Below are 25,307 nucleotides of genomic sequence, written 5' to 3' on the forward strand. Positions count from 1 at the left end.
GCATTGAGAAGGTTAAAAGGTCAGAATGAGGAAGATTTCCTTTACTTCCTCATTTTGGGACTCTTTCCCATGAAAGGGACCACCAACCCATTTCAAGGAACAAACTAGTCATGCTTAATGGCCTTTGAAGTAATTACCATATGGGGCAGGGAATGGGATGTACCAAAGTGATGAATATGTATTTGTATTTTGGGTATTCAATACTTGTATAGATAAAAAGACTCTGTAATCACCTGTAAATGGCAGTGTGTATTTGGGAGTTATCCCACAATGAACACACACTTTCTAACTTTAAACGGTTAAAGAGTTTTTGTCCGTCACAGTTGGATATCAGTACTAGATCAATATCTGTATTTTTTAAATGAATCAGTAACATTAAGATCTGACACATCCAGGGGATATCAAATATTCAGACATTTAACAGCTGTCACCTCCTACCTGCTCGTGCTGGGCCTTCATGATGGCAATCTCCTTCTCCACCTCACAGATGTGGCTGGTGGCCTTGGCCACCTCTGCCCTCTCCAGATCCCTCTCTGCCAGCAGCTGCTCAATGTGCTGCTGCTTCTCCTTCAGGGCCTCCTGCAGGGCTGTGGTGCCAGAGATCTTCCTGGCATAGCGAGACGAGGTCTCTGTCAGCTGAGAAAGAGGTAAAAAGAGATGGGGTAATGTGGAGGTGTTTGTGGGTCCCCAGGACGAGGGAGGAGATGAGAATGTTGACTCCATGTTTTGTGATTTATTATTTTATGATCTATATTATATTAAAAGAAAATGATATATTAAAACTATACTAAAGAAAGAGAAAGGAGACATCAGAAAGCTAGAAAAGAATGAATAATAAAATCTCATTACAGACTCAGAGAGTCCGACACAGTGGCTGTCATTGGCCATTAATTAAAAATAATCCACATGAGACCAATCAAAGATGCACCTATGGATAAACCATCTCCAGACCACATTCCAAGCAATCAGATAATTATTGTTTACATTTCTTTTCTGAGGCTTCTCAGCTTCTCAGGAGAAAAATCCTAGTGAAAGGATTTTCATAAAATATGTCAGTGACAGGGTAAAGCTGTGTCCTTTCCAGCCCAGAACAGCTGAAGTCCCCTGTTAAACCTGGGATTTGCTAACCTAATTATCATTTGTTCAGCTGAGGAGAGCTGCTGCTCCAGCTCTGGGCCCTACAGGGGAGGTGAAGTCTGAGAAACATCTGGACAATGCTCACAAGCTCAATTTCTCTTCTGCACTGCAGTGAACACAGCATCTCCCAAAGGACACAACATGGGGTGGGAACTGGGTCAGGGAAAATTATCATGCATTCTATCCTCTGCCTTCTTAGGTACATTTTAGTGATGGCCTGCACTGATGAAATCCCAAAGATGAGCTCAGTTGGGTAGGCTGATCTCAAGTGGAGACCAGTGTGGGGTTATTGGATCCACTCCCAGGAATGACACTGCACCCTTGTCCCAGCCAAGAGGGATGTGGGTGTTCTGCAGCAGCACCACAGCAGAGCCAGAATTTTTAATAGGATCACTGCCTGCTCTGCTTTCTGCCTGCTTGAGCACCTGCCAAAACCCCAGGCATGTGACCCAGGACATTGCCACCCTCCACAGTGAGACAGGCACAGCAGGAGCTTTGCACAGCTGGAGCAGCATGACCATGTGAGACTGGAAAGAGTGTCCTTTTTCTGCAGGGATCCCTTATAAACCTGCTCTTGACAGCAGAACTGAGATTCATCCCACTGCAAATTGCACTCCGGGCTCTTCAGTGGTCTCAGCTTCTTGGTGTCCCTTACTAGGAGGGAGACTGTGTCTCAGAGTCTCTGTGGTCAGGACAACCCAGAGGTGTTAAAAGGTCTCATTTTCCAGCCTGGCAGCCAAAGAAGGAGTTAGGATTCTTCTGTTCTGGTTCTCAAGGTTGTTTATTTTCTCTTATCTATAACATGCTTTCTCTGACCTGCTGAGATCTGTCTAGCAGGTCGGGTTGAGGCACACTGACACCCTTGGGGTGGTGTTATCTTTTTATACTAAAAACTACCTGTACTTTATTTACAATAATTTTCCAATACCTATCACCGATGTTAGACAGTTTGTCTCTACTCTAAACCAATCCAAAAGTGCCACCATCACAGCAGAAAATGGAGGACAAGAAAAAGAAGGAGAAAGACAGGACACGCCCAGATTCCTCCATCTTGCCTCCTGAACCCCCATTCTAAAAACCCCAAAATTCTACATTTTCACCCTGTGATAAATTCACTAACATTCTCCTCAAACCCTTGTGGCTTGTAAATCTTCACACAAAGTTGTTAATTGTTTTTTCCATGGGCTAAAATCAAAGGCACAGGTGTTTGTGACTCTGTGCCAAGGTCTCTGAGCCCCCTGCCAGGGTCCCAAGTCAGAGCAATGTCCTGGGTTCTGACAGCTGTGATGTGGGTGACAGCCCCACCCTCCATTCCCCTCACCCCATGAATGGTGAAGGAGCAGCTGCACTGGAAGAAAGCCCCAACCCTCCTGTTTTGTTCAGTTGGGTCACAAAGGTGTCAGAGGAGCAGAGACCCCCAGCAGGTACTCACCAGCCCACTGCGGCTGGGCCTGCCCCCGACCGAGGAGGCCACGGAGCTGACGGAGCTGATGGAGGAGCTGCTGGGGCTGTGGGTCAGGGCTGACACCCCCATGGCCATCCTCTTGCTCTTCTTTGCCTTGGCAGGGCTGGTTGATGGGAACCCAATCCTGATCACCTTGTGGATGGGAGCAAAGAGGCCAAACTTGGGTGGGCACTGGAAATACCTGGAACACAGGAGATGCACCAGATGAGGAGTGGCAGGGCAGCCAACTCACCCAAGCCTTGCAGAATGGAACAGCCAAGCAGTACAAAACCCACAGCTCATCTCTAGGTCCTTTGCTGTGGAATTGTTTCACAGAATTCACAGAATGCCCGGGTTGGAAGAGACCTTAAAGATCATGGAGTCCAACCCAGCCCCAACACCTCAACTAAACCCTGGCACCCAGTGCCACATCCAGGCTTTGTTACACACACCCAGGGATGGGGACTCCACCACCTCCCTGGGCAGCCATTCCAGAACTTTATCACTCTTTCTGTAAAAAACTTTTTCCTGATATCCAACCTGTATTTCCCTTGGTGCAGCTTGAGGCTGTGTGCTCTGGTTCTGTCAGTGGTGCCTGGAGAAAGAGCCCAACCCCAGCTGAGCACAGGCACCTTTCAGGGAGCTGTAGAGAATGATAAGGTCACCTCTGAGTCTCCTTTTTTCCTGGCTAAACAACTGCTTTCCTGTGTACAAGCAGTTGGATTCTTCTCCTTTCCTGCTTGTAGCACTGGCAATCTCCCTGTTTGCATTTGTGTTGCTTTAGCAGGGGGACCTGAGGTAATTGCCAAGCACCAGCTGCTGTGCACTTTGGGGAGATGCCAGGAAAGACACAGCTGGGAGCCTGGAGAGCACAAATCCCAGAACATAAACACAGCACAAGCACTGCTTCCTCACAACCAAAACTTGGATGTGCTCTTTACCCTGCTTTGAGGATAGCGATGTAGTAAAGTGTGTCTGCAGGAGACGTCAGAAGATGGACAAGGCTCTACTCTGTGAGCTCAGCAATGAGACAAGAGGCCACAGGCAGGAAGTTCCAGCTAAAAATGCGGAAGAACTTCCCTGTACAGTGACCAAGGCCTGAACAGGCTGCCCAGAGAAGGTGTGGGGATATTCCAGAACCTTCTGGACACAATACTAGGCCATGTGCCCTGGGATGACCCTTCCTGAGCAGGAAGGTTGGACTTAGATTACCAACTGTGGTCCCTTCCAACCTGACCCACCCTGTGACTCTGTCAAATAAGATCTGAATCACACAGCTCTGTACAAATGTTCCACAGGGTAAAAATCTTTCCTACCAAAACAGCAGCTCAAACCGTTGAAGCTAAAAATGCAATTACAGCAAATCCAGAGTGTGCCACCTCCTTTGGGTGGCAGAAAAACTATGTCCTATGCCATCAAACTTGGAAAGATGAAAGCATGGAAAAGGGAGGACCAGATAATTACAGTGCATGGTCTCTTCCACAACTGAGCCCAACGATTCTGTGTCTCCAGAGTCCTCTTCCAGAATAAAAATGAGCCACAATTCAGTGTCAAACCCTGGGAACTCCCTCAGTGACCAGCATAAACCAAAGTTCATTTGCTGCTGCCCAGCTGCACTGCAGCAAGAAAAACCAGATCAGCTCCAGCATGGTGTCCCCTCATTCCAGGGGAGCAGCCAACACAAAAAGCTCCTCCAAGAGCTTCCTCACAGGCCTCCCAGCAAGAACAGGACTAAATGCAGGCTCATAAAACAATCTGCCCTATGTTAATATAAAAAAGCAGGTTCTAATGACTAAATTAGACAAATCCAGTTTTACTAGCACAAGTTTTCTCTCTCTCCAGATGTGAGCAGCTGTTTCCCCAACTCCCTTTTATTTTTAAGAGCTGGCAGCCATACAGCTGTGTCACACGCAGACCCCTGTGAGCTTGGGAGGCCAGGGAACAGCCTGATCTCCAGCCAGATGAGAATAAAATTAAACTTTAAACATCAGCTCAGATCCATGTTTTTTCTATAATAAACTTTAAACAACTCCTCTACAACCCCAAATCTCTCAGCCTCATTGACTTCCTGCCAACACAGGCCCTTGGGTTTTAAAAAGCAGCCACACCACAGGCTGACCTCTTGCAAACCTGCCAAGGCCCTGCTCAGCATCATTTTCCCAAATTCCAGTAGGCACAGGCAGGCCAACAGCCCTTCCACAGCTCTGCCTGCTGTAAGCACAGCCTGGTAGTGTGGCTGCACAACAATCCCAAATGTTAATTCCCTTAAAAGCCTCTGACAGCTCTTAGCAAGTTCAAACTTGCATCACTAAGTCTGCCCATTTTCTTTCAGTACAGATTGAAAGTGGTTGCAATTAACTTTTATAATTCAGAAGCAGGAATTGGGTCCAAACCACTTGGCAGGAAAAAAAAAATCTACATGAAAACCAAAAGCTGCTCTCAGTGAGTGTGGAGGAGCTCAGAACTTACATTACAGAGAGGAAACAGGGCAGAAAAGTGATGGCAATGTAAACTGCAGGTGGAAAACAGCACAGGAAACATTGAAATAGATGGAAAAATCCTCAGTGTCCAAGGCTGACAAAGAGTGCAAAAGTAAAAGGTCTGGGCAGTTTAGTGAGCAAAGACTGTGACTTGGGCAGAGAGAGAAGGGAGAACAGTAAAATAAGGGAACAAGGGAGAACAAGGGAGAAGCTGAGTAAAATAAGCAGATAATATTTAAATTGCTAGAGATGAGTCCATGGAACTTGCTTGGCTTTGTGGAACTGACACCAAACCACACCACACCAGCACCTCTGCAGTCTCCTGTGCAGACAAGCAGATGCAGCAAAGCTCAGTGCAGATCAGCACCATCTGATGCGAATTTCACCATCTGATGTACACAGGGGCTCCCCACAGTGACACCCTGTCCCCTGGGCCACTTCTACTGACCCCCAGCCTGCAGCAGCCTCCAGAAGAGCCACAGCTGCTGGGAAAGCCCAGCCCCAGGGCCTGCCCTTGGTGCATATCCACACCTGAACCTGCAGGAAAATCACTGACCCACTGTGGGAAATGGATTTATAGAGAATTCTCTAAGCCTGACAGGCGGCTCACACAGTGCATCTGTGTGCAAACCTTGAGATGAGAAATGCTGACTTAGAAGTGCCATGGAACAAGGCAGATGTTGTTGAGAGAGAAATGGAACTAGAACCAAGTTTCAAATGATGGCCTTACAAATAAGACTGGATACTTTGGAGAAATAGAACTATGAAAGATGCATTGTAGTAAGACCCACAAGGAGTAATTTTGGATTATTTTCTTTAAAGCATTTACAGCATGGTGTGGCAAAAGCTGATAAGCCAAGAAACACTTACAGTGTATTGTAATTAGGAAATAGCTGGCTTCTGATTGTGATGGTGTGAATTATAACATCTGTATTGTCTTACCCTTCACATGAGACTGAAAATGGAATAAAAGTTTTTAAAACACCTCTCAGTTACCCCATCTCTGGGCCAGAAAAAGACATAATCCAACAAGCCACCCCAAATTTCAGCCAGTTTACCACCAACTCAGGTGGAGCTGCCTATGGCAGCAAAGATGAACAATGTCACCAAAGGCTCTGTGCTACCTCTGCTGCCTTGAGCTGCAGTTTTGGGTTTATTCTCCTGCTGCAGTTGCAGCAGGCAGTGCTGGCCTTGCTGGCCAATGCTCACTAGATGGCAACCATCACCAAAGCACAGCCTGCAGACTCTGGACAGCTCTGCCCAGGCAGATCCTGGCAGGACAAGATCAGCACATCCTCAAGAATTCCAGGCTGCCAGAGCACACAGGGAAGGCACTCAGGGGTGCCAACATGCACCAAGGGTCTTGGTTTGACTGTGCAAGCTTCTCCAAACCACTGCTGCTAAATGGGCACCTGCTACAAGAAAATCAAAGGCTGGATGGAGGCTCACAAGGACACACATGGACAGTGCTGCAGCCTTGCTCTGAACAGTGTGAACCAAAGGAGGAGCCTCTGCAGATAGGGCACACAGCAGAACTGCCTCAGCCAAGATGCAGCAGTTTCAGAAGACAGATAACTTCCAAAAGCTGGATTTCCAAACCACAGCAACAGAGGTATGAGGATGAGAGGCAGACAGCACTACACCCATATCTGCCTTTCACACCTTCCACATACACAGAGACAATAAATACTTCCTGAGCACCATGAAGATTAATCTTCCAGATAGTTTGAATTGTATGATAAAGAAAGCAGAGCCTTGCATTCATTTCATGATTTATTGTCTGCCACCCTGCTTCTTTTATTTTGAGAACAGGCTGAAACTCACCATCTGCTGCCAATCATTTACTGCTTTCTTGCCCTGACATTGAACAAGACAGCTTTTCTCTTCATTTAAATGAAAGCACATGCCTGCTGGACAAAAAAAAAAAAAAAAAAAAAGGCTGACCCAACATAAGAAACCTTTATTACAGAACCTGAGATCTAACAAGAGGCCATGGGCAGGAAGTTCCAGCTAAACTAAGTTCCTCAGTTTCAAAGTTGTAGGTTGGACTTGATGATATCAAAGGTCTTTCCCGACCTAGTTAATTCTGTGAAAGATAAATCTCACCTCTAAAGCCAGACTGCCTTCAGAAGCTCCAAGAAACCAACAATATTTCCCACTTGGAGAACTTGTATAGGACAAGGAATCAGTTGCCCCTGTATTTGAAGCATGGTCAGAGCTGCTGTATAATTCAGATTCGAACACCACCAAACTCAAGATCCAAGGCCTGGGTCATTCCATTAACTAAATTCCACAAGAACAGAAGGAGCTTCCCAGCAAGCCTGTGAGATGTCTCTGCCTCATTTTATAGATACTAACAAGGGCTTTGTTGGAAAATAAGAGTGGAGGTGCATAGGGAGTCAGAGGTGGTAAGATCAATCAGCAGACACCTATCCCACTACAGAATGAGTACAGGGACAGAAAACAACCACCAACTGTTCTTTCAGTTCTCTGGAAATTTGAAGGGAACAGAATAAAACATTAAGTGAGGAGAAAAGAATGTAAAATCTTTGTCTTTTGCAGTTCTGACAGGATGACATAGCACAAGAAGAAAGTTTATGAGAGGAATGTGTGGAAGGAAGCAGAGCTAATACAATCAACAAAATCAGTTTCTAGCAAAAATTAAATCCCACTGTAAGTTATCTTCTCTCCCTACTTTCTCCTGTTTCCTGAAGCCATTCAGGTTCCTCCTTCACAGAAGTTATCTGATCCTGCTTTAAAATGGCCCAGTGATGAGGTTTGTATTGATCTCCCTGCAAGGCTATCCAAAAACCTAAAAGACTCAAAATTAGACTCTTCCTCCCAGCCCACAACATCCAACCAAGCACAGCCCTAACTCTCTGTATGAATGTTGACAGAGTGACCAAATTATCCTTTGTCTCCTTAAGAAAAGAAAAAAAGGCCAGAAGTTTCTCTGCTCAATTTGGTAAAAAAGACACCTAATAAGACTTTTGAGACTTCACCTCAAACCTAAGGCTACCTAATTAGACAGAAGCCAAAAATCCCCCCTAAGTAGAAAAAGAAGAGAACAAAAGAAATAATTGCTTTTGTAGAGTGTTTTTAGCAAGAGCAAGAAACTCTTGCCCCTAGCTCACTTTTTCTCTGTGAGAGCTTGGTTATTTTACCTTTTATTAAAACTTTTCTGTTTCCAGCACTATGTCAGAAGCCATCCTGCTAATTTTATGCCATTCCAAGTAGCTGAGCCATCTCAAGTCTGATAGGTTCCTCTAAGAGCTCATAAGACCTAACTTGAAGAAAAAACCCAACTCTCCTCCTGGAGCTGATGGCATTTGCCCCCCAGGCACCCCAGGAGGTGTGCAGGGGTTCAGGGCACCCAGTACCTTGTGCCAGCAACTGCCCCATCGTTCTTGCCCAGGGGCTCATCCAGCTCCACTCCACACCACTCTCCTTTGGCAAAGTCCGTCTCTCCCACGTAGCGCACCACTCCCGTCTTCGTGCCACCGACCTGCAGAGAGAGGTGTTCAGACAGAAGGGTTTAGAGAAGATGTTTAGAGATAAGAGGTTTAGATAAGAGGATTAGAGATGGCAGCACTTGTAGCATCCCACAAACTGTCCCCCCTTGGTCAATCCCCAAGCCCTCAGCCCTGGAAACATGAACTACTCACCACAGAGTCATCCCTCCCAAAGGGAAAAACAGTCTCCCCATGGACTTGGTGTCACAACTTCTTCTGGTTTCTCCTTCCCCTGTCACTGGCTTGGTACCCCTGGTGGCCACCCCCCTTCCCCTGGAGACCAGGCCCCTCTGCCCCCCCATCCCTTCCCCTTTATAAGCTGCCTGCTCCACGTGGGTTTTCTCTTTTCCCCCGGTTTGTCCTTTGGTGACAGTGTTACTCTGCTGCAATAAACCCTTGCAAAAGAGCCTTTCCTGCCTCTATCACTGAGCCAGCTGTGGTGAGCGTTGAGTGGAGGTTTGACTGCATTGCCTGAATGTTAACTCAACCTGCCTTTCAGCAGGAGAAGCTTGCTGGGGACAAGGGACAGGCAGCAGCACCGACCACTGTAACACCACATTTTTAATTTTTTAATTGGCGCCCAACGTGGGGCGCACAACTCCTGTCTGTGCCATCGACCTGCCAGAGAGAGAATGCTCAGAGACAAGAGGTTTAGAGAAGAGGATTAGAGATGGCAGCACTGTGTAGTAACAGGCCCCTGGCCAGGTAATAATTATTATAGACTGTATAATTCACAGAAGGCTGATCAATCTCTGTTTTTATTAAGAAACCCATTGTTTTTATAGACAGTTATGATACAACTGGGCTTGATTGGTCCTTTAATTAAAACACTATCACTAATTAAGAAACCACCTTTTGGTAAACAAATTTCTATAACACATTCCATGTGTTCACAACAACAGGTGCAGCAAGTTAAGAATTGTTTCTCATTCTTTTCTCTGATCTTTTCGCAGCCTTTTTCCAGCATGATGACTGGGAAACGTGTTGGTCAGAGAGCTGCTGCCACACCTCCACTGACACAAGGGGACTGAAGCTGGGACAGGTATTTAAGAGGGAGACAGACATCTGTATTTTCTGTTTCAGATCTGATAAAATCAGCAGATAGTTCTCACACTGAGTTCTATCTAACTGTTATAAAAGCAATAACATCTTATATTTTACCAAACATAAAATGTCATTGCTTTTGTAGTTGTTTTGGGAAAAACAACAACAACCAAGCCTAAAGCAGCTAAGAAGAGCTCTTTCTGGAAGTTACAAAAAATGGAAACAATATTGAATAGTTCTCACACCAAGTTCTCCCAGCACTTAAGGTGTCTTTCCAATAACTGCAAAGTGATTTTGGGACTGCCTGCCTACAAGATATTAAATATAATTAAAATATATTTCAAGGTGTCAACTAATTGCACCAAGTTGCTTGTGAGGCCACAAAGGAGTTTAAGCCCTGCAGGCACAGCTCATACCTGCCCTGCCTGAAGAACCATGACCTGCACTGACAGGTTTTCCAATAGTTCTGGGCAATACTGGGACATGACAGCAAGAGCACAGCTGAGCCAGGAAAGCATTCCCTGCTCCTCAGCTTGCTCCCAGGATGTAGAAACTGCTCAAAATAGAGGTGTTCCACTTTTATCTTCACTTCCTACAGCAACAGTGCTGACAAACTGCATGGGAGTGGGGCTCAGCTCGCTGCCAGGCATCCTCCAGCACAGCTTTCTTCCCCCACCATGCAGAAATAAGAATAAATAACACCTTTTTCTCCTGAATTTACACTTTAAGTTCTTAAAGTTTGCAGCTTACTGAGGAGACTCGAGGAGGGCAAGTCAGGGAGCTGTGTTTTGATCATTGCTCTGAGAGTGTGTGGCACTGAGCAGCAGCTGCCTCTGCTCCAAACACTCCCACTTGGACACTTGGGCTGAGAAAAGGAAGATAGAAAAGGAGGAGGGTGGTTCTAAAGGTTCATACTTCAAGTAAATTAGCATATGATCTAAACCTTTCTAGCCCATATCTGCTAATGCCTAAATTCAAGGAAGAAAGCTTAAAAATAAATTTAAAATTAAATTTGCAGATTCATCCTGAATGACTTGCAATTATTCATTTTCTTAATATTAAAATGATCATTAAAAGGCATCAACACATTATTATTTTCCTACAGAAAACAGAGCCAGAAAACTCTGGGTTTGTGTATTTTAGAGTAGCAATGTTAGATTTACCAATTCTAAATCCCAAAAAAATTGCTTATGTAAAGGAAAAACAAGAGTTTTCCTAGACTAAAAATAACTGCACCTGTATGGACTAAACAGCACAGCTCTGAAGTCTGGGTCCAACCTCAAGTCCTGGGAGGCTGCAGCACACAGCTTGAGTTAGTGCATCCCTTCCCCAGTGAAACATCCCCAGTAGCTTCAAGGGACAGTCTAGGGCTTGACCTTCACAACAAAATGAAGCCAAGGATATTCAGAGGATATTCAGCAGGTCTGTGTGTACTGGTGAGTCAGAGCAGCACCATGGAGTCATGGAAGGATATCCACACACCTTCCCTGCTAATTGTAGTATCATTGACATCACATTTTACTGTTCTTATCCCATCAAATGGACCAAAATGGGATGCAGATCAGTATCCCAGGGCTGAAAAGACAATGATGCTAATCCTTCCTGACACTGCCTTCAACAGAGCTAAATAATCATTTAAACTATTTACCAGATGAGCAGCAGGACAGATCTCAGTGTGGCTGCTGAGAGTGACACCCCTCCAGCCTGTGTCTGCTCTCTGCTCATCCCACAGCACTTTCCTGCTCTAAGCAAGAACCTCTCAGAAGCTGCCCTCACCCTATAGCCTCTGGGGATTGCTCTGATTGCAATACTGCACAGGAAGAAGAGAAAAATAAAATTCTCTGTGCCTTTCATGCCATCAGGGACTGTCCCCAGCCATGTCACACACATTCAGGGGTCAGCAATGGCTGAGGCACCCGCTTGATCATATTCCCATGAAGAAATCCAGAGATAACACCGTCCTTTCTGTTTAACATCCTAATTTACCCATTTAAATTGATTTTCAAAGCATTTCCACAAGACAGGGCTGCTGAGCAGAGGGTGAGGTGGGAACACAAAGTGCCCAGCACAGGGACAAACCTCTGCAGAGCTCCTGTGTCCTGTCTGGGGACAGGCTCAGCAGAGCCCTGAGGCTCCTGCTGCTCTCCTCTGGGAAGAACATGGAAGGGGTGGGGGAAAAGAGCCCACACAGGACACTTGCTTCACACTCTGAGGACCTGCAAGTACTTTCTGTGTGCAGCACATCAGCTTATTCCACTCTGCTACTGGGTGATGCCAACAAGAACTTGGTAAGCACCTTATACTGGACAAATGAGGCTTGCTCTGGTTAGAGCTGAGCCTGCAGGCTCTACCTGGCCTCTAAACTGGAGCAACCATCCTTTCCTTTGGGATGAATGGCTGGGTTTATTTCCTCCCCCCCATACTCATCCACCCACTCAAGGATCCTATTTCCACCCAAGCTGAGAGAGGCAGGAGCTGTGATTTCCCATCATACACAGTTTAGCTCTTCTAGCATTGAAAATCACTGTACAATAATACTTGATTTACAGAGGGTGCTTTTGGCAAAGGCACAGCTACTACAGATCACCTGAAATAATGCAAGGGGGTAAAAGTGGCCATCACATACTTGGGGCTGTGTCCCAGCCACAGCCAGGGCCAGCATTCAGCAGCTGGTGAAAGGTGGAGAACTGGCTTGTGGTCAGGTTTATCTGTAAATACAACTTTACATCCATCTGCAATCTGGCTATCAGCAGCTTTATCTGATTGAATAAATACCATGTCATCTGAGAATGCCAGAGCTGGCTTTTAAGGTAAGGGGAGAAACAGACAGCCAGGAATTACAGGCCAGCCCTCCCTATGTGATGCTACAGGAATTTTTATAGTTTCTTTTCATCCAACCACTGATCTTTGTGCCTACCCATCCCCACAGCACAAGTCAGCATTGCACAGCAATGAGTCTGACAGCAGTGCTGATGCAAGACATTTCTGTGCATTTATCTGTCAGGCACCAGGGAGAAAATAATATCCTAGGGAGGTGGTGTAAGAGGAAAGCCTGGAATTACAGCATCTCCTCCTGGGGCTGGCTCCAATGCCAAGTCTGCCCCTGTTATTAACACAGTTTGTTCCACCACACTCCACTCACAGCTCCCATTTAACTACAGATACTGCACAAGCAGACAAGGGCCAGGCAGTGGCTCAGCCCAAATGAATGGTTAGGAGGCTGTGCACAAAGAGCCTCTAAGGGTTAATGTGGCAGCAGGGCAGGGCAGTTGCCTTGGGCTATTTATTTCCCTCTTTGTTTCACTGCATAGAAACAGGATGGTTTAGGTTAGTAAGGACCTTAAAGTTCATCTTGTTCTACCCCTGCCATGGGCAGGGACACCTTCCACTGTCCCAGGTTGCTCCAAGCCCTGTCCAGCCTGGCCCTGAACATTTCCAGGGATGGGGCAACCACAGCTTCCCTGGACAGCCTGGGCCAGGGTCTCACCACCCGCACCAGGAAGAATATTTCCTAATATCAAAGCCAACCCTACTCTGTCTGAAGCCATTCCCCCTTTTCCTGACACTACACACTCCTGTAAAAAGCCTCTTTCCAGCAACAATCCCATACAGTGAGCAAAGAGCCCTGAACAGGAGCCCCAGATGTTTTCTTATCTCCTGAATCCTGCACACAGCTGGAACACTGCCCTTCCCATTGCCTGTCACAAACTTCCACAGGGGCAGGGATCCATCATCCCACACTGCCATTCTGCTGCACTCCCTAGCCATGACACAGCAATGCTGGAGCTCTAAGCAGGCACTGGAACACTGAGAATCCTGCCTTGGTACAACTACAGAATGGGATCCTTCCTCCTTTTCTGCCTGGTTAGCAGTAAGGGAATATGCCTGGAGATTGGCTGAGAAAGGAGCATTGCTGCACCTGTAGGGCTTCACAAGCTGGGAGAGCTTAACCAGGAGAATAAAAAGCAGGAATCCTTCCTTCATGTAAAAAAAAAAAGTGTATTTTATGATTATCTTTTCACAAATATTAAAATGAATGTTATATGTGTTATGTTAGAAAGTGATGCTGTATTAATTTTCTTAAGTAGTGTGTTAAATACAGTTTTAGGTTATAACATGAGGTTAAAATAGAAACTATGCTATGTAAGATACTTTTTTTAACAGAAGACTTGCACCAAGGTAGCAGCCACAGGAGACCTGAATCTTTCAGAGAAAAATAATTTATTGCTCCCTTATTGAGTTCTTCCTGCCTTGCTCAGCCATGAAGACTCTGTCAGGATTCAGAGGAAGAAGCTGACACTGACCAGACAGAATCCTGTGTTTGAATGGAATTTATGCATCATGTATGAGATGTATGAATATGCAACAGGCTGTTGATTTTAAGGGTTAATCCTCTGTTAACGTGGGTCCTTTTTCGGGCTATTTTGCCCAGAAATAAGTACCCAGACTGTCCATAACTCTTTATTTTTATTGTCTCATATTGTCCTAATCCTAATTAAGAAAATTTTTATTACTCTAATTATATTACTATTTTTATAGCCATTTTATTACTATTAAACTTCTAAAATTTTAAAACCAAGTGACTGGTGTTTTTCACACTTCATGCCACCTTGCACGCCTTTCCAGCAGCAAGGCTTCAGTCTCAGGCGCTGAAACAACTCAGGGATTTTGGCAGCAGAGCAGTGAGCTGTCTCTGCCCAAGGAGAAGGGCTTAGGCTGCAATTCTCCTGCCCAGGGAGCTTCTCAGGAAATTATTTCTCACTCAGGAGGTTCAATGCTTTCTGCAGCCCCAGGCTGGCTGAGCAGGGCTGTGGCAGGGACAGGTGGGGGGGCGAACACTGAAGAAAGAACCTGATTTGTTTATTCATGAGTGCTTCCCATCATTTGCCAGCAGCTTCACCACACTGCAGGCAAAAGCAGTTTGCAGCAGACAGACAAGATGATTAAAACCCCACGCTCAGGGGAAGGCCAGGATCCATTTCAGCAGCCCAGGCTCCGCACAGCCCTGTCCAGGCTCAGCTGCCTCACTGACTCTCCCTGTAAATGTTGCTGTCCCAGCATTTGCACTGCCTTTGAAGCCCTGCAAGTTCCAGCAAAATCACAAACCTGGCATCCATCCAGAAGGTATCTGGGCAATACCCCTCAGCAACTGAACCAGCCACTGGCCCTTAAACAGCCTTACTTATCACTCCATTTCAATGCTGAACTGCACAATTCCAGTTAGGAAGTACAAGCATGGCTGAAGGGCAGAATACCTATTCTAAGAAGAATCTTTTAATTTAAATTATTTTTTATTTAGGCTGACATATAATAAAACCACCTACTTCCCCCACTCCTTCAGAGTAATGACATCTAAAGGGGAATGATTTCAGCTGCTAAGAAAGCCTCTACACAAAGAATGCAAAATACATTTTCTTAGGCAAAAAACCAAGCAGAAATTCCTCCCAGGCAGAAAATGCTCCACTGCTCTGTTTCCAGCCCTTCTTTCCCTGCAGAAAGGCAATAAGCCAACCTCACATTAACAGAACTTCAGCAATTATCCCACTTCAGGAAGCTCAGCTGTCACTAAAGCAAAGGTTAATTGTCCCACATTTATTTGCCAGACTTCAAGAGATGAGTTCTATAACATTAGGGTGGATTTTTCATCTCTTTAATGCAATTTTTACATCTCTGGGAAAAAGTCTGAGTGCCAAAGGCAAATATTATCTAACTCTTCTAATGGAAAGCTTCTAATGGAAAGCTGAAAGTCACTGCTGGAGAGTCAGAGAGGGTCTTGGAACAAAGTAACTGAAAAGCAAAAATGTCTTCAAGCTATAATGGACTGTAATGAAGTTGAAGAAAGGCACCATCAGGAAATAGCCTGACTGCAGAGAGCCAGGTGTCCATCTGGCTGACCTGGAAGGGTCCCCTGCAACCTTGTGCTCCATCACAAGCACTCACTGAAAACACATTTTCCCTCATTTGAAAAGCCTTTGGTGGATCCCATACATCTAAAAGCCACTCTCAGATAAAAATACACTCTTTCAGAAAAGGAAACACTAGGAGTAATAAAGACAGCTAAAACTGTACCCATCCATAGAGGATGAGCAAAGATTGGCTCAAGGAATTTGAGGCAAGTCAGGTTAATTCAGAATTATTGTTTATGTATTCCAATACTCAACATGATTAACTGACTCCTCCCATAAGTAAAATAAAAGCTGCCAAGCCAAGCAGATGTGAATGAACCATAATAGCAAATTATTTCTTCCTGTTATTATCTGTTCTTTTCCTGGATCTTTATGACTGTGTGCAAACAATTCCTCATGTTTCTGTATGCTGAGCATTCCTGCTAGAACCAGAGACAGACTAAGCTTATTCCAGGCTCACTCTTTTGTAGCTATTTATTACACTAACAAGTCACAGCACAAACTTTATCTAGTAACATCTGAGGGGGATAAATTAGCAGGCAGGGAGGGCAGGCTTTTAAGGACGCACCCTCATTTTAAAAAAATTGAAAACCCAGACCATTCCCAAAATACAACTCAACAGAAGCCCAGGGGAGAGATACTCCCAGGTTGTATCCTGTGGCTATGCCAAAATTCACTCTGGGTGGGCCCCACTGAGGTGAGCAGTGTTCAGGGAACAGGTCTGGTCTCAGAGAACTTATGGTCAGGAGAAGAAAGGGGTAAAACAAGTCTGGAGAACATCATTCCATTGCTTGCATGCTTCAGAAAGAACAGAGCCAGGTCTACTGTAGATTTTATAGTTTGCAGTGTGCCTTCTATGGCTGCTGCTTGTAAAATCATAAGTTCTCACCTGAACACTCTCCCCACAAGGTAAAGGAGAAAATGGGAGCAAAAAAACTCATTAAAAGAGGGCAGATCCTCAGGTTCACTTTCCCCCATGTGTGGCTGCTGCACCACACCCAACCTAAATTTCCCACCTAAGTCATACACCTACACTACTCTCTACAATCTACCTCGCACCCTAGTGGATTCTAGCATATTCTGGAATTTAGGGAACTTTCTTCATGAATGAGGGTCAAAGTCTGTCACAGACACATTTTATGAAAAATCCTTTTGTTAGGATTTTTTCTCCTGAGAAGTTGAGAGGCCTCAGAAACAAAATATAAACATTGATTATGTGCTGCTGTGGAATACAACAAGTGGATCTGTGATTGGTCTCATGTGGTTGTTTCTAATTAATGGCCAATCACAGTCCAGCTGTGTCTCTCTCTGGTCAGTCACGGGATTTTGTTATCATTCCTTTCTATTCTGCTCAAGCCTTCTGATGAAATCCTTTCTTCTATTCTTTTAGTATAGTTTTAATATAATATATATATATAAAATAAAATAATAAATCAGCCTTCTGAAACATGGAGTCAGATCCTCATCTCTTCCCTCTTCCTGGTGCCCCTGTGAACACCACCACAAAGTCAGTGCTCCCCTGGGGGTCAGAGCACCCTAGAGCAGGCAGGGAAACATACCCAGTGCCCTGGGTTTCCACAATTGGTCAAAAAACTTTTAAAGTGAGTAGTAAAATTGAGGGCTGCTGTAAAATTCTTGGTGAGCTGGTGCCCTGTGTTTCCCCACCGATACCCCCCAGCCAACTCACTAGCACACGATCCCCGAGGCGCAGATCCTTCTCCCCCTTTTTCACCGAGCCGCTGTCCGACAGGTTGGACCCGGACTCGTTGCCCGTTTTCATGGCGCTGTTGAGGACGCTCTCCCTCAGCGGGATCACGCGCGTGGACAGGGGCGGCGTGGCCGTCCCCGAGTGCAGGGACAAGTTCTGAGCCGTCAGGGAGTCCACGGAGGGCGCGTCGCTGCCCGCGCCCTCGGCCACCGGCTGCCGCGTCAGCTTGGACGGTCGCGTGAAGATGCCCTGCAGCGGCTGGCACTCGAAGTAGCGCACTCCTCCCACGGAGCCGTCATTCTTACCCACAGGGTCATCCAGAACAACCCCTGCCCACTGTCCCGGAGCAAACTGCGTTTCTCCGAGGTACTGGATCACTCCTGGCTTCACTCCGTTCACCCAGACGCGTTCGCCCACCACGAAGTCTCCCAGGAAATCATCGCCCACCTCGGCAACCTTCGAAGCCGACTTCTCGGTGCTGGCGGTGGATGTGGTGCCCTGCTTGTGTAAAGGGGAGCCTGTGGATCAAGGAAAAGAGGTTTTGGTACAAGGAGAAGTCCTAGAAGGAAGCCAAAACACCAGGAAAAGGCATTTACGGAAAGAAAACATCTGTTACAACAACTTAGATTGTAGGTGTACGCCCTGTGAGGATTAAACCTGAGTGATGCCATTACTTACACACCTTCTTCAGTGTAAATCTGCACAGATATTCCATCTGCTGCCCAGTTTCTGCAGGTCTCACACAGAACACAAAGAAATGACCCCATGTCTTCATCCCCTTTACAGTACCTCAGCCCCCTCACAGCCCCAGGGTGTGGATAAGCTCAGAAGCACAGGAGTGGTGGTACGTGCTTAAGGACCAAAGGGAGCCCAATGAACTGCTGCTTTGCAGGAAGAAGCCAAGGTCATCCTTTTACCCCAAAAAATAAATCAAAATATATATATTTAAAAAAAAAAGTGTGAGGCACTGATGTTTCAGTACTTGGCACTATGAGAACCTCATAGTGTGTCCCACTAACTGCTCCTGTGGGACCACAGAGTGGCCTCCACAAATTCCCCATTTTTCCCAGCCCCTGCTGTGCCCTTTGCTGGAGCAAATGCAGCAGCAAGCAGACACCTGGGGTGTGTTCAATATAAACAGCATCTCTCTAAACAGGAAGCATCTATAAACCTTCATGCACAGCCCTGCAGGGTCACACAATGTGCATGAAACTCAATAAACTGGCAATAATGAGTGCCCTTTTTCCAGCACCAGCCTTCCAGCAATTCTCTGCTGCCTGGGGAAGGAGAAGTGCAGGTGATGCTGGTATGCAGTGTTCTGCTCACACTCTCCAGCAGAATCTTGACAAGCCAAACTCTCATAATACAAAAGGGGACCCTTAAATACATGGCAGGTGCCTGAATGGGAACAGAGTCAACCCAAGCAAATGAGACAGCAGTGACCCAACTCTTGCTGACCCCATTGTCAAACCCTCCTATCACAAACTTTGGGCTTTCAGCCTGGGCCCCAGGCAACAAATGACAAGGACATGAGAACTTCATTAAAACTCTCTGAGGGTTAAAGGGAGAGTGTGAGTAAAGCCCTAGAAGAAACCACAACAGAAAGTGAGGAAATAAGCTTGTAAAATAAGATCCAGTAAGTCACATACCTCTTCAGCCATCCTCAGCTCCCAACAGCCCTGAGGTGCCAGGTGTGGTTCTCCCACATAGCTGGCGTGGGGGGTGTTTGCAGGAGGCTTGGTCCCACATATCCTGTGCTCAGTGAAACCTCCCTGGACTCTTCAGCCCAACTTTCAACTGAAGTTTCTGGTTGCCACCAAACAGAAAACTCTAAAGCACAGCCAGGAGAAAATTTTTATTTGCTACCAGAGAAGGCTGGCAGAGGACACCCTGAGCAGCTGCAGAGACAAACCAAACTTGAGTGCTTATGTGTAATGAACTGTGAAACTTGTTCAGCCTCAGCCATCACTGTGGCTCAGTCCACAACACTTCTACAGTTCTTCCACAAGTAATGGGCCTGACAGATCAGGCTCAGCTCCTAGAAAGAATGAAAAACATAAAAGCTCTCAAAGCAAGATACTTGAAAGCTTTGCTAGAGGTCTAGGAAAGAGGAAAGAAAAGAGCACCAGGGCAATAGCATGAAGAACTTAGTTCCTGCTAAATCATGTGTGTTGTGAGGGATCAATTTTGACACTTGGGTTCTCATTGGACTCCAGAGTCAACACTTGACAAATTTCTATGGCCACCAGTCTGGGGGGCCCTGGAAGCAGCACTTCTGCTTGGTCTGAACCTTGTCTGGACAAGAAGAGAGCAGCAGTTAAGGGGTGATTGTACAAACTCCTCTCACAAACAGAACTATCTCCAACAGCTTACTGGGCTGGGGCTGGAACAGCTCTTGAGATCAGCCAAAAGGGACATAACACATGGGGAATGTTCAGGAAAATCCCATGATGGGCACAGGAAGGACAGTAAACAGTGTCCCCAGCTGTGTGAATACTGTTCCCAGCTGAAAATGTTGGTGGCAAGAGAGACCATGGAGCTCCCAGCAGAGCTCCCAGGGAGAGCCTTCTCCTGGATTCTGGACCCTGCCTTGGAAGTTTCCTCAATCTCATGTGTTCATCAAGAAGTTTTGGGGGCTTTTGGGCAAGTTTCTGGCATTTAAGCTTGTGCCACTCTCAGTTTTGTAGGACAGTACACCAAGATGAGCTCCATCAGATGGACAGCATTACATCCAAGAACCAGTTTCACCTTAAAAAAAAATTAAACCCAAAGACTGTAAGGATGCTTAGAGCTTTTGATCTTTACAAAAGACTTTAATAAAAAGAAGTGTGAAGGAAATAGGGCTCCATCCATCTGAACTATAAAAACAATCATAGGCAGAAAATAAGGCCACTATTGTCATTTCAAGGCTTAATAACACAAGACAGTAAAGCAGTCAGCTTAGCAAGTTACATTTTAAGAAGCTCTAAGTTAAATAACCAAAGCTGGCTACAGGGGTTTATCACCAGCAAGGTCTGTGAGGGGTACAAGAATAAATTAAATTAGAAACGCAACTTACACCTCGGTTTTGTGCTTGGCAGAGCACCCTAACACACAAAGATTGTGCCACTGACATGTCTGTGCACACATACCCACCATGCCAAGGACAGCCAAACTCAACCTCCTGTACGGGGAACTATGAGCACATAAAATCTGGGGGGCTCTGCTACTCTACTGAGAGGAGATCAAAACTGTTTTTCTTGACTTACTGAGTATGAATTTCAGCACAGCTCTTGATTTCAGGTGTTAGTTAATGGTCAAGGTACAGGTCACATTTGACTCTCACAAGCACCTCTGCAATGTGGCTGGGATAAGCAAACCCTTCAGCTGCAAAGCTCAAGCAAAGAAAGGCAGGAAGGCTGCCCAAGGCTGAACAAACAATGCAGCAGGATTTAAAACTGCATTTAGACTCACTGTATTTCACTGCAAGAGCAAACACCTTCAAAACTGACTTGGATCAGCAAAAAAAATAAAGAACAGTTCATTGGATTCCTGGTGCAACACTGTCCTCCCCCAAAAGCCAAAATTTTAGTGGAACTTTACACAGTCTTGTTCATTTTAGGTGCCTGTCTGATAAGCAGGTATGCTGAACTACAGTAATTACATCTCAAGGAAACAATCTCATCCCAGGCTCCTGAGCAGTGCAGGCAGAAACATCATTATTCTTGAGCATGAGGTGAATTATTCAAAAGCACAGGATGTAAATAAGGAACTGCCTGAAGGTTCACCTTGTTTATTATGGCCACAGTGTAGAAACTTGTGTTTTTCATGGCTTTCATTACCCACATATGAAATAACAACCACAGAGCAGCTAATAGGCTTTGGTGCAGGAGGTTTTCAGAGAAACCAAGAGCAACAATGATCAAGCTGAATTCTTTTCTCTTGGCTTTTACTAACCCACCAGCTAGATGGCAGGCAGCATCCCAAGTAGTCCAAGCAGACTAAGCTCTGATCCTCCTAGGTAGGTATCTGGTCACCAGCCTTTCAGAAGGCAAATGGAGCAATGAGTAACTTGACTTCAATCCCATGAGTACCTTAGGAAAGCCCAAAAGTGAGAGCAGCTGATGGCACTGCTCCCAGAGAGCTGACATTGGCACTGCCACTGTCCTGGTACCTCTTACAGCTGAAGGGAAAGCCACCCAAGAGGATTGCCATGAAAGAGTCCTGAGATTTTCCAGCCTAAAAAGGAGTTGGTCTATTGGTCTGTGTCACTTGGATTTGCTGTTCTGAAGAAGAAAAGCCTTCCTGTTCTAGGCAGACTTCCCAGAGAAATGCCAACAAGTTCCAAAAAATTCGCTAAGAAAAAAGTTCTAAGAAACAGCAAACCAAGGGTACAGATCTCAGGTATGAAATAGAGAAGAGTTGCACAAGAGAAACCCACCCAACAGAACAAACTGGGTTCTTTCTACTCCAGCCCTGGTAGTTCCTGCTGATGCCAACCAAGAAGCCACAGGAGCTCTCTGAAGGTCACTACTGGGCTCCAGCTCAGCAGCTCACCTGGAAGCCAGAGATGGGGAACGCTCTTCCTGCTCCAAGAGGATCTCCCTGTGCTGCTCTGTCCAGAGCAGACCTCACCTGCTAGCCAGGACCTCCCCAGCAGCAGCTGCCCTCCTCCTCTCACTGGGACCAGGCTCCAAGACACAACAAGCAGGATCTCCTCCACTCAGGCTTTCCAGCTTTACAGCCCCATTGTGTTCATTAGCTGGCTCATTCTTTTCAGATTAAGTGGGTTTCCTGTAGGTCACAGCTTCCAGGGCTGAGCAACAATATGTAAATCAGTCACACATAGCATCTACTGCATGCACACCTTATCCAGCTCCAAATCTCTGCTTTCCCTTTCGCATCAGCCACCACTGTGGCAAACCTGGGGCTTAGAGCTCTTCCTGCATCCCACCAGTTTTAGGGACCCTGACAGGGCACCAGTACTTCAGGAGCCAAATTCCCACCAACCAAGAGCTGGAGAGGTTAAAAGTTTAACTCAAGTCTCAGCCTGTTCACAGGGCTCTTGTTACCGTGTCAATGAAAGCCATGTGTCCAAAATCCCTTGAAGCACAAGGGCTTCTGCAAAAAGGGCATGGATTCTTCCAGCTCTTGGAAACTGCTGTAGGAAGGAGTGAACAGAAGCTTTGTACAGTACAGAAGCAAGAACCCCCCCCTCAGGAAAGCCCTGGAAACTGAAGTGGGAGGAAGAGAGCACAGGAGTAGCAGGAATCCTTTCCCTGCAGGATCCCTGACATCTCAGCCTCGTGCTGTGTTTCAGTCACATCCACTGAGCCCATCCATCCCCTCACTCCCTGCACATCCTTTAACCTCCCACAGCACTCCAGTTGCTCATTTCTTCACACCAGGCAACTGAAACAAAGGGTAAAGGAAACTTGTATGTAAAGGGGAGGAGGGAGAGGAAGGGGAGAGCAGTTCAGTGTGAGAGGCAGTGCTCAGGGAGTGCTGCCCATGGATTTCCTACTCCCTGCAGAACCCTTTTGTGGCCTGGCTGCTCCCAAGACACATGCCAGGCACCACAACTGCCAAAGGGCTCAGAAATGCAACAGCCTGTTGTGTTGCCATGGGAATCAGGAGACAAGCAGTTAATTGATGAAATGGAGGCACACTAGATTTAAAAGAAAGAGGAAAGAAAAAACTGCAACAAAAAACCCCAAAAACTCAACCAAAAAACCCCACAAAACCACACGCTCAAAAAAAAAACCCAACAAAACAAAACAAAAAAAAAAAAACCAAAAAAACACAACAAAACAACAACAACAAAAAACTAAAACCACAACCAAGGAAAAGAAAGAAGAGAGATTCAGAGATTCCAGAGTAGTGTCTCATGTCAGGAAGGAGGGAGAAATAAGCACAAACATTATGTTCACAGAAGAACTTTACAGTGCTCCTAAAAGAGGTCTTTTTTTCTTTTGTATTTTAATTTTCAGAGGTTTTTACCTTCAAACATCACAAGACATGCAGCACAGAGTTGCCCACCCAATCCCAGCTATGTTCCCTCTCTATGGTAAATCAATAAACTTCTCATCCACCACCCAGCACCAAAAGTGCCCCAGCCTGGCAGAGCTGCCACTGGCACCAGACTGAAGGCACTTCAGCCTCCTGTCACTGTCCCCTGCTGTAGATGCCACTGACCTGGGATGGGGCAGCAAGTTGTGCAGTCTGTCAGCATCTCAAAGTGCAGCCTTGCAACCAGACTGGTCAAAAAAAAACCTTTTGGTACCAGCTCTGCTCCTCCCAGCCCGGGCAGGGCTTCAGGACGGTCCTGAGACCAGGGGACTGTAATGCCCATTTGAAGCCAAGATTTTGTCACTTGGAAAACCCTACTGCTGGCCACAGGGGTGCCAGCTCAAAGGAATAAGGGCTGGTTTTACTGCCACAGAGATTATTCAAGAGCCTTGGAGCACTGGAGCAGCCTGGCTCACTGCTCAGATGATGAGGTGGGGATGACACTCAGACACTGTCCCTGCTCAGAGCACCAAAGATCTGTGGTGGATGATAATACCCCATCCAACAGCCCACCACCTGTGGAAACCCAGAGCACACAGGGGATATTTTCCTGTCGGCTCTGGGGTGCCCTGACCCCCAGGGAGCACTGACTTTGACCCTCATTCATGGAAAAAATTTCCCAGACTTCAAAATAAAATAGAATCCACAAAAGTGTGAAATAGATTACAGAGAGCAGTGTAGGTGTATCAAGTGCTGAGAAATTGAGGTTTTGGGATTTTTAGTATGGTGTGCATGGAAGCAAGATGGAGGGCACAGGGTGTCATCCTGGGTTTCTTCTTCATGCTCCTTCTTCCTTCTTCTTCATGGGTTTGGGTGGCATTTTGTAATTGGGCAGAAAAGCCCCCATTGCAGGCTCTTTGGGATCAGTTATTGGGTTAAAAGGGAAAATAATCCAGGTGTCAGTTCTTAATTGGATAGTCTTAAAAGTCTTAAAAGACCTTGTAACAAGAGATTGTTGCCATTTTGTGCCTTCTAATGAAAAGCTGCAGAACTCACAGCAGTGAGACTGTTTTACTGATAAGAAATAATAAACACCTGAGTCGGAACATGAACTACTGTCTCAAGTGCCTTCAATCCAGACCCAGAGAAACCACAACTGGAACCCCCACAACCACCCTCCACTGTGGGCTGGAGGATAATATCCCATCCAACAGCCCAGCACCCTCCACTGTGGGCTGGAGAACAGCCTGGTTTTGTCCCTACAGCCACAAAGCTCTCAGTTCCTGGTGCAGTGGGTTTTACTCACCCTTTACACTGCAGTTACTGTGCGCTTCTCTGGCTCTGCAGCTCCATTTCATCTGCAAGCACAACTCTGCAGAACTTCACTGAGGGAGAACAGAGCTCATCAGAGCTCCCCCTCGCAGGAGGACAGTGCAGAGCTCTGCTCCCCACCACCTACAGCAGCCTGGCTACTGGGCAAGAGAGGAGGATGCACAACTGCTGCAGCTCCAGTGCAGGGGTCAGGGATTCTTCCCTTGGCAGCAGCAGCCACACAGGCACAGATTCCTGTGGGAGAAGGGCTGGTACCTGCTGCCTCCACAGCTCTCACTGATGGTGAGCCCGTGCCACAAGGAATTTCTAGGTTACCACATGGGGATTTGAGCTTCTCAAAGCAACCTGGATTACATAAACATGATGCTGTTGGCAGTCAGGTGAAAGCCAGCCCACTGCCACATGGAAATTCAAATTATGGAGCACAGCAAGGAAGCAGCTGTTTTCTGCAGGATTTATCACAGCCCTTTCACACTGCAGGGTGAGGCAGAAACAGAGAGGGAAGAGGTACCTGGAAGAAAAAGCAACACTGTGCAGACAATAGCCAACTGCCTGGCAGCACACTGTGGGAGGAAGGAGCCCCAGAGATTTATGGCTGACTGGAAACAAGAGCTGAAAGCTCTGCAAGTTCAAAGCTGAAAGGTTGGGGCCAAGATCTGGCACACAGGCATGTCGCAGACATTTCTCCACAGAAATCCTTTCTTTCAGATTTCTGCGTCTTCGGGAGGCCAGAGGCCCCCGAAGAGAAGGTAAACA

At 46.3% G+C, this 25,307-nt stretch overlaps 1 protein-coding gene across 1 annotated transcript in view; it reads right to left on the reverse strand.

Annotated features, from left to right (window-relative positions):
- The window catches only part of CLIP2 (CAP-Gly domain containing linker protein 2), a 63,492-nt gene that overhangs the window by 25,617 nt on the left and 12,568 nt on the right, over positions 1-25,307 (reverse strand). The window contains exons 2-5 of the mRNA XM_058817693.1: positions 17,211-17,749; positions 8,442-8,566; positions 2,570-2,783; positions 439-636 (exon numbers count right to left, since the gene is read on the reverse strand). Of these exons, the coding sequence (XP_058673676.1) occupies positions 439-636; positions 2,570-2,783; positions 8,442-8,566; positions 17,211-17,749 (1,076 nt within the window). The remainder of the gene's footprint in view (positions 1-438; positions 637-2,569; positions 2,784-8,441; positions 8,567-17,210; positions 17,750-25,307) is intronic.

The sequence above is a fragment of the Ammospiza caudacuta genome, chromosome 20 (assembly GCF_027887145.1).
Source record: "Ammospiza caudacuta isolate bAmmCau1 chromosome 20, bAmmCau1.pri, whole genome shotgun sequence".
Classification (NCBI taxonomy): domain Eukaryota; kingdom Metazoa; phylum Chordata; class Aves; order Passeriformes; family Passerellidae; genus Ammospiza; species Ammospiza caudacuta.